Source organism: Ceratotherium simum, chromosome 38 (genome assembly GCF_057802395.1).
Source record: "Ceratotherium simum simum isolate JZ-2026a chromosome 38, ASM5780239v1, whole genome shotgun sequence".
Lineage (NCBI taxonomy): Eukaryota > Metazoa > Chordata > Mammalia > Perissodactyla > Rhinocerotidae > Ceratotherium > Ceratotherium simum.
In genome coordinates, this window is record NC_141937.1 from 6,850,325 (window position 1) to 6,865,442 (window position 15,118).

The 15,118-nt window shown below is 39.9% G+C and overlaps 1 protein-coding gene across 1 annotated transcript in view; it reads left to right on the plus strand.

Annotated features, from left to right (window-relative positions):
• The window catches only part of PRKN (parkin RBR E3 ubiquitin protein ligase), a 1,259,401-nt gene that overhangs the window by 449,041 nt on the left and 795,242 nt on the right, over positions 1–15,118 (plus strand). The window contains exon 4 of the mRNA XM_014795395.2: positions 11,730–11,851. Within this exon, the coding sequence (XP_014650881.2) occupies positions 11,730–11,851 (122 nt within the window). The remainder of the gene's footprint in view (positions 1–11,729; positions 11,852–15,118) is intronic.

Genomic DNA, 15,118 nt, shown 5'->3' on the forward strand with positions numbered 1-15,118 from the left:
GAGGATTTCAGCTATGAATGGCAATTTTTGTGATTATTTTTAGTGCCTGAATAAATAGTATATATTCTAGGAGTGTCGCTGTTGATAATGGTAAGTAATTTAAAATATTTCTATAGGAAAACAGTAGGTACCTTTTTGTAGTAAGATACAAAGTGCAAATGAATGTTTTACAAAGATAGAACCAATACTTTTAACACAAAGTCCCTCGCCTGGTGCTCATTTTGGCTCTAACCTGGGGACCCTGGATGGCACGCCGTCACCCTTCTGTGGAAAAGTGCTGCTGTAGGTGAACAAAAGCTGGTACCTTTTTTTTTTTAAGTAGGTTGTACAATGTGTTTTTAGAAGATAATTCTTTGAGCAATTCGGAAGTTTCTTGCTCAGGAGGAGAGGAGAACAGAGGAAGGGCGAGTTTTGGGGAGGCTCTGGGGACTAAAGAGGGCCTGAGTCAGCACGGGGACCACGGAAGGAGATGAGAGAAGAAACTTGACAGCGTTTCTGAAGTTGCCTCCTGAGATTTAGTGAAAGATCGGAAGGTGCAGCTGAGAAGAGGCAAGCCATGGTTTGTGGTTTCCGGCTTGGCCATCTAGGGGAATCATGGTCTGAGAATCAAGCCAGATAACACCTGGGATACCCAGGGTACAAAGGTTCCAGATAATGAAGCTGAAACTCAGTGTGAACAGAGTTGGAAGTCACAGAATCTGGATGTTGAGTTAGCTCCACCTCTGAACTTGCCTTCCCTTAATTAACGTGCCATTTGTTTCATCCACAACATTTTGAAGGGATTTCTAAGGTTTTTCCTGGGATCTTGATTCTATGAAATGTGTGTATACTGTGATACCTGAGACACAAAGAAAGCTCTAATTAGAGATGTTAGGGGACGATCAGGGGTGTGCTGCCTGACAGCGCAGAGCAGGCTCCTTTTATTCTGGGCCAGATGCCTCCCTCTGTCCTTCTAAGGTCCGGGGGTGCCGAGAGCTGTGAGTAGATGTACCTGGATAGAATACAGAATTGTGGGAATGTGCAGCTAGATAATTTCAGAAATTGGAAATCGAAGAACTTTCAAGATAAAAGACTCTATATTAGAAGTGTGTATTCTTATCCCCACTCTTTGAGTTTATTCTCCACTATTCTCAGAATACTAGGATCCTTCTCTGCAGCATTTGTTAGATACCCTATAAGGTGTGTACAAATCCATGTCAGAGTTATTCTTGGATTTTAAAGCTGCTGGGGGATTGTTGTGGTTATGTTTAATGATGTTCTAATATATTACTAGAGTGTCAAGCACACAGTGAGATTTCCAGCAATGTTTGTTGTGGATGTTATCAATGGATAGAATCTTGATAGGTTCCTAATATTCTCCCGTTTCCTTATGACCACCACCCCACTTCCTTTCCACCACTCTTCGCCTCCCCCAACAAGTCCAGCTCTTTAGGCAGACAAGATTTAAGTAAATTTAGAAGGCTGGGTATTTCCTAAGAAATTATAAATTTATTTCTCCATTTTTTTCCTACTGGTTTCTATTAAGTAATTTTTCCTCTTCTAAATGTCTCTAAATTTAGTTTTCCTTATGCAGAGGTGGTGAGGAATATATGCTGGCCTGTGATTCTGTAGCATTCTAAAAGCGGGATTTTTTTTTCTTCTCCGGGCCAAGGCAACGCCAGAAGGTAGCAAGAACATTGCTGTAAACTTCAGCACAGACCAAGTTAAAATGAGCTTGCCTAATCTCACCGGTTTCTCAATTATTTGATCAATCAATGGGATTAGTGTCTACCAGGGATGACAGTATTCTAGGTCAAAGGTGAGGGTGGGAAGTAAAGGTGAAACCCCTGGTCACATAAACGCTGCCTTTAGGAGCTTAAAATCTACCGTAAGCATATAAAGCCACCACAGAGGATGAGGTGCTGCAGTGTGATACAGACATTAAGCTTGCAGGGACCTTAGACCAGGAGGGATGTGGCCCCTGAGCTGGGCCAGGACTTATGACCAGGTCTTTATGGGTCCTGGAGGGTCTTTTGAGTTGGGAGTTAATGTGGTGGAAAGATTGTCATGGTCCCAGGGTCCTAGAATACCTGTGAAGAGTGTTTCAGCCAGAGTGTTACTAATGGGCACTTTTAGAAGCATACGTAATTCACAATATTATCAGCCTTGATTAAGAGCAGACAATAATTTTATCTTTTTTCCTCCAGCATGATGACATTATCCTACATTTCTAACTAATGACTGCATCACTAAAGAAAAATAATTCTTCTCATAATTTAGGTAGTAGAGATTTTATGAATTTAATGACCACTAAGTACTTTTTGAAATCAATATTGGGAAAGATCAGATTTATTAACATTATATGTTTTGTCTTATCATTTGGTACAGGCAAAATAGGATTCTTAAAACATCAGAATTTATAAGAGGATATTTATTGGTAGTAGTGGAGATTGGAAATATTATACTTAAGTGAAATATTTATATGAAACTAATTATATTGGCTATCATAGATTAAATAAAATGAAGAATGTGGGAGTGGGGAAGGTCACATATTGCTTGCTGTATTCTCTAATTGATGTCATTCTTCTGAGTGTTCATTCACTTAACAGGTTTCACTAACACTTAGAACATTTAAAATAAGGAGGTTTTAAAATTAGGTTTAAAATAGCAGAAAAAGTGTCACTTCTGTAAAAATAAATAAGAAATTCTATTGATTCTGAGATCATGCCATGGATTACCATTTCTTGGTATAACATCCAATTTTAGAATATGTGCTAACCCTTAAAAATGAGATTTACTTTTCCTTATTGATAATTGCTGTACCTGCATGTTCTCGCTGAATGCCAGTGCTGTAGAATGTTAATGGAAATTTCCATGAAACCTTTAGGGCTGACTGAATGAGGGAAATGGGTGGTAAGGCTGATGCTGAAGCAGTTCGTGATTGCTGGCAGTGGTCCCTAATTGCCAACCTGTATTCAAGTACCACTTTTTAGCAGCCATTGAATCAATCCCCTGCAGTATTTAGTAAAAAACACCATCTGAGTCAAGGTTATCATCATGTGGTTGAGGGGCAAAAGGATGCTTTGCAGTCAGAAAAACTTATATTCAAATCTCTGCCTACCTCTGTGGCTATCTTGGGAATGTCACTCAACCTCTTTGAGCTTGTTTCCTCATTTATGAAATGGCAACAATCATGCCTATCTTTCAAAGAAGAATAAGCACTAATTTAAGCGAGTCTGCCATGAAAATAAAATTTTGGAATCCATTTTGAATCCTCTTCAATACCATTTTACAAACCACACAATAAATACCAATTTTTATTTTGGAAATATTTATTTATTTATTTATTTTTATTTGTTTATTTATTTGTTTATTTATTTGTTTATTTATTTATTTATTTATTTTTGTGTGTGTGTGTAAGGAGGACTAGCCCAATGCCAATCTTCCCCTTTTTTCTTGAGGAAGATTGGCCCTGAGCTAACATCCGTGGCCATCTTCCTCCACTTTATATGGGACACGACCACAGCATGGCCTGACAAGCGGTGCATCGGTGTGCACCCGGGATCTGAACCCGTGAACCCCGGGCCGCCGAAGCGAAGCATGCGCACTTAACCGCTTGCACCACCGGGCCGGCCCCTGGAAATATTTTATTTTTTTAAGTGCATTAGCCAGCTTGAAAATTTTACTCACTAGACTGGATCCATAAATTGTTTACTATTTCCATTCCTATTTTTTTTCTACAATCCACCTGTATCTCTTGCATAATAATAAAAAGTGATTCGTGGAAAGAAATGTGATTCTAGTAAACTTTAAATCAATTTAAGGACTTGCCATCATGGTTTATGTTCCATAATATCATTAAACATTTCATTGTGAAGGAATTGGTTGGGTTTGAAGCAATTTTAAAAGGAATTGTACCTTAGCTGTTTCTAAAAATGTAGAGGTAGTTTTAAGACGGAAGTAGTGTGTAAGAATCAACATTTATAAGAGCAGGAAAGTGGCCACCTGAGGAAGCAGGAGGACTGAGTGCTCACAGGTATGAGTACCTGGGAGTAACTTGAGTTCTAAGTTTTGGGCAGCAAATAAAAATAGCTAAAATGTATTGAGCATTCCCTGAGTATCAGACACTGTGCTGACCGCTTCATCTATATTATTCTTTTCTTTGGTGAGGAAGATTGGCCCTGAGCTAACATCTGTTGCCAATCTTCCTCTTTTTGCTTGAGGAAAATTGTTGCCAAGCTAACATCTGTGCCAATCTTCCTCTATTTTGTATATAGGATGCCGCCACAGCATGGCTTGATGAGCAGTCTGTAGGTCCATGCCTGGGATCCAAACCCACGAACCGTGGGCTGCCGAAGCAGAGCATGCAAACTTAACCACTATACCACCAGGTTGGCCCCTATATTATTCTTTTTTAAATCCTCACAACAGCCCATGAGTTGGTACTATTTTCATCTGTATTTTGCAGATGAGAAAACAGGCATGGAGGGTCAATTGATTAGCCAAAGGTGACAAGGCAAGGCTAGGGTTTGTCCTAGAGGATGTGTCCTGGGCTATAGAGATTTTATTTTGAGGAAATTGTACACAGTCATCTGTAGAGTCAATAATTTCTTCCATCTAAATTTGAGTTATGGACATTCATTCAATGTTTTGAAGAACTACGACTTTTCTGGCACCCACCTTAACTATCCCCTGCCAGTATCCATTTCCGGGAAGAATAAGCAACTGGACTTATCCTGGTTGGCTTTGAACCTGGTTATTTATTTAAACCTAATCCTTAAATTATGCTTCATTCTACAGTTTTTCCTTGGGATGGGAGGTTTGGTTATTACATTCAAGATGAATAATGAAAAAGTAAATTGGCAACAACAACAACAAAAAATTAGGCAAAGGCATTAGCTTTCATCAGCAGTTTTTGCCTCACCAGATGAAATTATTGTGCGGATACATTAATTAAAAACCCTAGCACAAAAATTGAGAATTAAGTTGTAACTTTTAAAGGTAGAGTCTCCTTAGAGATTACTAAACATGTTTTAAAAGTGCATGCACTGGATGGATGGTTGTATAATTGAAAGTTGTTTATAATACGGCATTACCTTGGTTACTCTGCAGGAGTTAAGACTGGGGCTTGTTAAAAGCATGGAATAGTGTGGCTGGATTCAGTGGGGTGTAACAACCCATTGGATGAGGATTGAAATAAAAAATTTTATGTGTAATACCTGTCCTTTAGAGTAGTTCTGCTTATAAATTTTCAGAATTCAGTTTTTTTCCACTTATTCAATTATGTGAAGTCCTATGTAAAATTTTTTTAAATATTCTTTCTTTTTTTTACTTTATCATACTAGCCATTTTTGTGATCTTAAGATAATATTAATGTTATTATTCCAGATAGGATATGCCAATATTTTGAAGGATGTCTGAAGTTAGTCTAGTAAGTTTGGCTGGTGGAAAGATGTTCTAAATATTTGGTAACGGTGGCTGCATTCTATTTTATATGAATTTTGCCCTCATGCTAACATACCTGGTACAACTTTCACATCATTTAAAACATAGGAGAATTTATTGACCTAACAAATATTTATTGAGTGTTTACTAAGTTCAAGGAACTGTGCTAGCTACACATGAAAAAGGGTGAAGTGTTACATACAGGGAGGTTATAACAATATGAAAGATATGACAAGCACACAACAAATATGAGGCAGATTTATTTTTTCAGTAATTTGCGTTAGGTTGGAGCGGATATGATCCTCACCTTTTCGATGATGCAAAACAAGGTGTAGTGCAGAAGAGATAATTCTGGGAGTCCACAATGAATGGATTTCAGGTGGAACTGCTTTAGACTAATTCAATATGCATTGTTCAAACTAGAATTAATGGATTGTTTCAGATCAGTATAAGAAAAAATGGGTTTATAAGGATGAGCCTGCTGGCCTTTAGAGATAGTAATGATTCTGTTCATCTGGTATATGTTTGTTGTGCACCTGGCTCACGAGGCATATATTCTAGCAAATGTCAAGCACAGACTTAAGGACCAATGCCCAGAAATATAACAGCAAGAATTCTGGCAAATGTTGGGATAAGATTCTCTATGGCCTAGCTCCCTGTCACAGGATCAGGGGCACAGGTTCAGAAACTCTGGCCGTGAGTCCATTCCATGGTGGTCTCATAGGAGTCAAATAAGACTGAGGTTACTCCCTAAGCTTCTGGAGGAAGGGGTAAGCTGAGAGAATATGGCAGGTTGTAGTGAATAAATGGAGCTAATGGGGCAGACGGCATGACATTCTTAGTATTTAAGACACAAGAACAAGGCTATAGTCACAAGGAGGCAGGAGAGCAGAAGCTGAAAATACTAAGTGCCAGGCTGGGCAGTGGGGGAGGAGTTGGATGAAGGCTGTGAAGGACACTTCATGCCAGGGACTCCTCCTTATTAGATGCTGCTTCCGTAGTGTTGGGACAGGTCAACTGTTTAAAGGGGACAAGACTAAGCTGGATACTTTCCTACTCTTAGATGTAATTATTTGGGGAGATATCTTATCCTTATGGGGAAATGGAGGGAAGAATTCTTAAAGGAAGTGCCCTTCCAACTGGATCTTAAATGTATGGGTCAGATTTCAAAGGTGGGATGGCAGTGGAGATGGAGCGATCATTGTCTAGCCGCACATCAAAACTTGTTCCACTTGGTGTAGGGTATAGGGGCATGATGGAGGAAGAAATGGGGGAGAAGCCCTGTTCTGCCTCTAACATTACAAAGTACCCAAGTCCCCACCCAACTCTGTCCTACCTCGCAGTGCCTCCAGTTCAAACCTTCCCCTTTCTCCTTCTCTCAGCCAACATTGTTTTCAAATTAGTGCACTTCACAGGCTATTGTACTGCTCAGGGTGGCAAGAGAATCTCCCTAGTATTGTTATCTCCATGCCTGATGAGGCAGGGAGAGAGGGGTGAGACGCATCAGTGTTATTTCTTCTCTTTTTCTGTGCTGTCCAATGTGGTAGCTTCTACCCACATACGGTTCTGTAAATTTAAATCACTTGAAATTTAAAAAAACAAAAAGAGTAGTTCCTCACCAAATTCTCAATGGACACATGTAGCTAGTGGCTACTGGATAGAGTGCAGATGTAGAACATTTCCATGGTCACAGAAAGTTCTCTTGGGCAGCTTGTTCTACTTAATATTTTATTTTATTTTATTTATTATTTTTTTTGTGTGAGGAAGATCAGCCCTGAGCTAACATCCATGCCAATCGTCCTCTTTTTGCTGAGGAAGACCGGCCCTGAGCTAACATCTATTGCCAATCCTCCTCCTTTTTTTCCCTTTTTCTCCCCAAAGCCCCAGTAGATAGTTGTATGTCATAGTTGCACATCCTTCTAGTTGCTGTGTGTGGGACGCCACCTCAGCATGGCCAGACAAGCAGTGCATCGGTGCACACCCAGGATCCGAACCCGGGCCACCAGTAGTGGAGCGCACGCACTTAACCACTAAGCCACAGGGCCGGCCCCCTATACTTAATATTTTAATATGCTCATGTGACAAATGTAACTTTAAATCAATTGTGTTTCTGCTGTTTTATAGTATATTGATACTGAATATTATTTTACCTAGGTATAAAATATGTTAAATCTCACTCTCTCCCTAACCCTAGAAAACAAATTATCCAAGCAATTAAATTCTTGATTCTCTGTGACAACCAGTGATGGAAACTTCTGAGGTCAATGATAAGTTTTCATCTGAGTAAGAATGACTTTGCTTAAGTATTCACTTATCTGATTGAAACAACGTCTTCCAGTCATAAGCCCATTATCTAAAATACATTAAAGAAAAATGGAAACTGTGCACATTCTGCTGGCTTCTCAAAAAGCCAAAGCAAATAATATATATTCTTTTTAAATATGGGCTTTACTTGATATGTTGTGAATATTGTTAATGCTTTTAGCAATTTTTTTGGACCAAGAAAAGAGAATAAGGGAAAAAGAGGAGACTTGACTAAGGATTATGTTAGACAACGTGGTAGAGAAAAACTAAACATAATTATAACATTTTATTGTTAGGGAAACTCAGTGGATACTTTGAATGAGCACAGTGACTCAAACTTTAGACGGGCCCTGAACACTAACTGTGCTTTTAACTTCAATCCAGAAAAAAAATGAACATCTGAATGAAATGAATATACTTTACTTTATAAAATCATTACATTAGTAGACTAACCCTCCCGGCTCATGATGAAATCATTATATAAGTTTATTGATGGGTTGGGGTGGAGGGAAAAACTTAATTGTCAGCAGGTTCTTCAGGAGCGTTTGATAAAGCCATGTATATAAATATTAGCAATTTGATTTTCTGTAGCTCAAGCCCTACACAGTGGGTTGAATCCTTCATCCAATTTTTTTTCCAAAATATTTTCTGAGAAGTACACTTATACAAGATGCTCCATAGAAGGAAGGCTTCTGAGGTCACATAAAGTTGGGGATGTGCTATGCTGTGTACTTCCTGTCTTATAGAGTCTGTAAAGTCCTGCAGTGAGAGGACTTGCTTACTTTGGCTTAACTTAGCATCACCTAAAATGATTTGACTAAAGAATCCCCGGTATTTTGGCTTGACAACTTTTAACAGCTTGCAAACCACTGTAGTGATCTGTAAGGTATCCTTACCGTATACTTGATTAGTTTATGCATAGAACAACTAAATCACTCAAAAAGCTTGATTTTTTTAGTAAAAAAAGTCCATATTTTTAGGACGTTGAAGGATTGAAGGGTGTAGTAGCATGATGTCTGCAGCGTACATGAAAATGATTCAGTCCAAAAAAGCACATATGTGTAGTATATGTGTATATACATATATGTATACACACACAAACGCAGAGGGTGCACTCAAAATATGGCAAAATGTTCAAATTGGTGAATTACAGTGAAACATATGATTTATAAAATTTTTGAAATATTTCTCTAGGTTTGAAAATGTATTACATAAAAAGAGGGAAATCTATAAACACCAACACAAGCTGCTTTGCTTATTTTGGGCAGTGAAGGGATGGCCATATTGAAGAGCCAATTAGGAGAGAAAAAGGATTTTAAGATCCAAACAGAAGTAAAAGTGGGAAGATTCATGTTATTGGCTGGAGACAGTTATACACATAGAGAAAAGTTTTTCGAGTCATTCTTCATATATCCTTGCTGTTCCTTTGGGAGTTATGGCTCCATATTCCAGAGTCTGTACCTTAGACCCTTCCATCAGGCCACTGGGAACATGGCCCAATTACCAGGGTGTGTTTGTTCTTCTTCCTGTCCCGTGCCCTCCAGACCTCAGCGTGACACAGAGAAGCTTGCCAACTTTAAATAGCGTTGTGTAGCCAAATAGGTGGGGAAGCCATCCGGAGAAGGGCATCTCAGGATTTGCCTGAAGCGCCGCCTGCTTGACCAAGTAGAGCCAGCAGCTTGAAATTTGTTGTAGCCATGACTGGCCTGACCTTGATCTTCCTTAGACTAGCTATTAAACCCCAGCTTGTGGCTGGCTCTGGGAAGCACTGTGTAATAGATTGCATGTCATCTTGGATGCTTCTAGGGCACAGACATTGGCGTGCAGTATTTTCTGACTAACTTCTCAAGGACTTCAGTGAAGGTTGTAGCACACAGAGGTGGAAGGGTGTCCCGGTCTTCAGGTTCTACCTGGCTATATCATTAGCTGAAACAGTATTGCAAATGTTGCTGTTGCCCTAAGCGAGAGAGAAGAGTCATTTAGTTTCCTGCGAGTTCTGAGATGCTTCATTTACTATTATAAAACTGTTGCTAATACGCTCTTTCAACAATGCTGGTGTCTCTGCACCCCAGAGTCCCCTTTGTAAGCTTTCCCTTTTCCCATTTCTTTTCTTCCTCCTTCTTTTTTTTTACTGTTTAACCTTTACAGTAGGTTATAAAAATTGTGAATTGGATTTGTTCATATTGCTGACACAGGTTTTAACAGTAAGGTCTCCTACGTCCTTCACTAAGCTCGTCTTAGTGCACGTTAAAATTGTCACAGTTCTTGTGATTTTCTGATATTCCATCAGTTATTATGGTATTTCTATAACTTTAATATATGGTTCTCTCTGTTGCATTTATGATATACATAAAACCTTAAGAATATATTTTATGTAATTATTATATTTGCTAATAAAAATGTGATATTCATAGACTTGAGTATCTTGCACGTTAAGGCACTAAAGCTACAAAGTGATTATAATAGTTTTGTATCAATGCAAAATATATTTATATTTTATCTTTCCTTCACCCTGGAAGCTAAATATTACTCTCTGGAAAGTAATAATTATAAAATATATTGCCAATAAATGATATAATTATAAAATTTGACATTATTGTGCTTTACATTTTACAAAGTGTTGTCACCTACAATATTAGTAAAGATGGCTAAACAAATGATAATCCAATATGTCGATAGAGGCTCTTTTTGTAAATTAGTAAAACAAATGGATCTGCATAAGACTTTAGGATCTTTTTTTGTTTTCTCACTATTTTTATACAAGTGTTTTTTTGTTTTGTTTTGGGTTTTTTTGGTGAGGAAGATTGGCCCTGAGCTAACATCTGTGCCAATCTTCCTCTTTTTGTACATGGCAAGCCGCTACAGCGTGGCTCAATGAGTGGTATGTAGATCTGCGCCCGGGATCAGTACCCGCGAACCCTGGGCCACCGAAGCAGAGTGCTCAAACTTAACCCCTACGCCACCAGGCTAGCCCCTATACTAACTGTTTTTAATAAACCATATGTATTTGGGAGGCTGAAGGTTTTCAGTCATAATGATCACAAAACACTTAGTATTTATTATTTCTAGATGCTCTTGATGATAATAGTAAAATTTAAAAATGTTATGCCATGACCTTTCATGTAACCTCCACCCAGCAAGAAGTAACTTAAGGATGAAAAGAACTATTTAGTAATTTTAGAAATTTAGAAAAAGTAGTTATTCTACTGGTAAGTGCTTCTGAATGAAGTTAGTTCTTTGCAGAAATGGAAGTGTGAAACTATTCAGAAAGATTCCCCTAATTTACAGAATAATCGTGTCCCTGTATGGTGACATTCGAGAGAAATGATCAGAGATATTTAATTATTGAATTAGTGTTTTTGTGCAGCTTTTACTCTTGAAAATGTGTTATTTGAACGGCATTTGTCTAAGCAGAGAACACTAATGAGATGCAAAGCACCATTTCTGCACACAGCCGCGGGTTCTGTTAAGCCCCTCAGGGTTCTTGTCCCACTCTATGTGTGACTGTGTGTTGGCAAGTCTTCACTGAAAACCCAGCAAACTGTGACCATATCATTCCTTTCCGGAGAAATGGGCTGATATGTCCCTATTTTAAAAGGAAAGATCTGGAGCCTTCAAAACAGTGTACAGAAGCATGAAATAGAATTCAGGAGCACTGGTCTCCAAATTTCCAATAGTCTCTACAGTTCCCGTCGTTTTTAAAAACTTCTTCAGCAAAGAGTGCACTTAATTTCCCTGCCTTGCAAATACTCTTGGCCAGCTCTCTTGGCAGCAAGTTACTTACTTTGCTGAGTAAGTCACAGGGCTGTTGGCAAGAAGAAGAAAAGATTTTCACTCTTTTGAGCATAAAACTAGATTTTCTAAATTAAATGGTCGAATCCTCATTGGAATATTTAACGCACTAATGTTTCAAAATGCTCCTGAGGAGTTAGTTTTAAAATTTATCTCAATTTGGATTCAGCATTGATTGGCTATTTCCTCTACTTTTTTTTTTCCCCCAGCAGGGAGACCAACCTACAACAGCTTTTATGTCTATTGCAAAGGTCCCTGTCAGAGAGTGCAGCCAGGAAAACTCAGAGTGCGGTGCAGCACCTGCCAACAAGCCACACTCACCTTGGCCCAGGTAAGGAGGTGCAGCATCAGCAGAGACTGCCCAGAAAAATGAAGGTGTATTTCCAGAGTTGCCTTTCCAGGTTTTAATCAGATATCACTCATTGTTGGAAATAAACGACATTCTTCTATGTGGTTGTAATGGTTAACGGTATCTGAGATAAGTTTGATTTAAAAATGTACTACTCTGTAAAAACTTAGGTGGTACCGGGCCATTGCCTCCATTTCTTTAGCTAGGACCTATAGAAAGGAAGTAGAGAGAGACTGCTTATAACCAAAGGAGGTTCTGCTTTGGTGGGAGGTTCTTTTAGAAGCAGTCGCAAAGGATCCTTCTAAGATACTGGAAATGTTTCATGTCTTGGTGTGTGAGATGGTGGTTGTATATACATATGTCAACATTCATTGGACTGTTGACTTAAGATCGGTGCACTTAAGGTTGCTAAATGTAAGTTATACCTCCATAAAAAAATGAAAAGGAGGGGCCGGCCCCGTGGCCTAGTGGTTAAGTTTGGCACACTCTGCCTCGGCAGCCTGGGTTTGGTTCCAGGGCGTGGAGCTACACCACTCATCAGCGGTCATGCTGTGGCAGCGGCTCACATACAAAAAAAAAGTGGAAAAGAAAGTTGTACATCAACAAACAGTATGTATATAAAACAGGGGTCAGCAAACTCTGACCTGCTGCGACCTCTGCTTGGTTTTGTACAGTCCATGAGCTAAGAATGTCTTTTACATTTTTAAGTGGTTGGGAAACATCAGAAGAATAATATTGCTTGACTCGTGAACATTATGTGATGTTCCCATTCCAGTGTCCAGAGTAAAGTTTTATTGAAACGTGGCCCCACCCATTTCTGTACATACTGTCCATGCTGCTTTCATGCCTGAGGCCAGGGCTGAGTAGTTGTGACACAGACTGGATGGCCTGCAAAGCCTGACGTATTTGCTCTCTGGCCCTTTAGACAAAAGGTTTGTTGACCCCCGATATAAAGCACAGACACAGCTAGTTCATGGCTTCAGTGTGATGGTTGTGTAGGATTTAGCTAAATTTGACATGGATGTGAATGTGCATAGGGGTGCGGAGGCATTCTGGTCAGCGCGGTGGTGAGAGCACAGCCAAGGAGGTATAAAAGAGCAAAGAGCTTTGGGGGCGATTAGGAGCTGAAGTGTAGAAAAGTACCCCCATTACCACATCAGTGATGGGGTAGAGCATTTAGATTTTATCCTGCAGGCGATGGGGAGCCACAGCAAAATGTTAAAAACAAAGGCAATGTACAAAATGATGTTTTAGAACTATTTATTAGTGTTGGAACAGTTTGTCATTGGGATTGAAGTTAGTGACAGATTGAAAGCAAAGAGGTTAATTAATAAGCTATTCATATGGTTCATGGGTAAGGAGCCGAGGGCCTAGATTTGGGTGGTGGTCCCATAGAATGGATATAATGGAGCTCTGTGGAAGAACTGGAAGGATGCACTGAGTAAAGGAGAAGTCATGGATCCTTGCCTCATGCCTGGGGAGAATGGTGGAATTACTCCAAAATGTAATTCAGGGGCCAATCCCGTGGCGTAGTGGTTAAGTCCAGTGTGCCCCGCTTTGCGGGCCCTGGTTCATGTATTCAGATCTCGGGCTCCAACCTACACTGCTCATCAGCCACGCTGTGGCAGCAACCCACATACAAAATAGAAGAAGACTGGCAGAGATGCTAGCTCAGGACTAATCTTCCTCAGGCCAAAAAAAAGAGGAAGATTGGCAACAGACATTAGCTCAGAGCGAATCTTCCTCACAAAAAAAAAAGGAAAAAAAATATATAATTCAATGTTTCACTATAATACAACATTTCAGCTACACTGGGAAGTCCACTTAGGAAGACAAATCTGTGAATGATGCCTCAGTTTGTCCTGACCCGTTGGAGTGGACCTTTTTCTGGGTACAACAGTACTTGTTGTACTGTCCTAAAGTCCCACAGAAGTTTTCCTTCCATCTGATTCTCCTCTCTGCCACTAGCATTTTCCAATGCAATAAATAGCTCTTCTGTTCTTTTTTTTTTTTTTTTAATAATTTTATTTATTTTCCCCCCAAAGCCCTAGTAGATAGTTGTATGTCATAGTTGCACATCCTTCTAGTTGCTTTATGTGGGACGCAGCCCCAGCATGGCCGGAGCAGCGGTGCATCGGTGCGCGCCCGGGATCCGAACCCGGGCCGCCAGCAGCGGAGTTCGCGCACTTAACTGCTAAGCCACGGGGCCGGCCCAGCTCTTCTGTTCTGATCCATACTCTAGTCCTGATTGCTTTAGACGGTGGATGTGACCTGTTTATACTAACTTCCAATTGTTCTCAATAAAAACAGCAATAACACATTATTATTGAACTCCAAGCTTAATTCTTTTCATGCATTATCTCATTTAATTATTTCATAACACTCTGAGTTAAGTACTATTAGTAGCCCTATTTTAGATTTGATAAAAACAAGGCTTGAAGAGATTAAGAAAACAAGAGCTTATTAAGTGTGGACTAGAGCTTTGAACTGGGCCGTGTGATCTAAACCTTTAAGCTCTACAGTCTCCACTTTTACTGCACAGATATGTTTACACTAAGGGTCAGTGATCAGATAAGTGATTTAAAAATTAGGTCAGATGTACTTCGTCGCTGAGGATCATGGTGGGTGGGAGAGGCCCGAGGCCCACATACCGGAGGCAGCTCCTGCCAGTTGTTAGCAAGTGGTGTGGGCGGGGGCTCAATGTGGCCAATCTTTTATGTAATCAAGAGAAACCATAAATATGGAATTTTACATGAAATTTCTCATTTAAAAGTATCCTCCGTGGGGGCCGGCCCCGTGGGTTAGCGGTTAAGTGCACGCGCTCCGCTCCCGGCCGCCCGGGTTCGGATCCCGGGCGCGCACCGACACACCGCTTCTCCGGCCATGCTGAGGCCGCGTCCCACATACAGCAGCTAGAAGGATGTGCAGCTATGACATACAACTATCTACTGGGGCTTTGGGGAAAAAATAAAATAAATAAAAATTTAAAAAAAAAATACAGTATTCTCCATGGGGGAAAATAGAAAACAAACAGAAAGGAAGAACAAGCTACAGCATCTGTCTAAATGTAGCAAACCAAAGTAGAGTTTTGTAGCGGTTAAATGATAACATTAATATTAGGGGCTTAGCAGAGCCTGGCGTGTGGTAAGCACTCAGTTAAAGCAAAGTATCGTCGAGAGGTAGTGTATGTGAGCTTAAAGCAAGATGGCTCTGGAGCCAGACGGCCTGGGTTAGAATCCCCTATTTTAT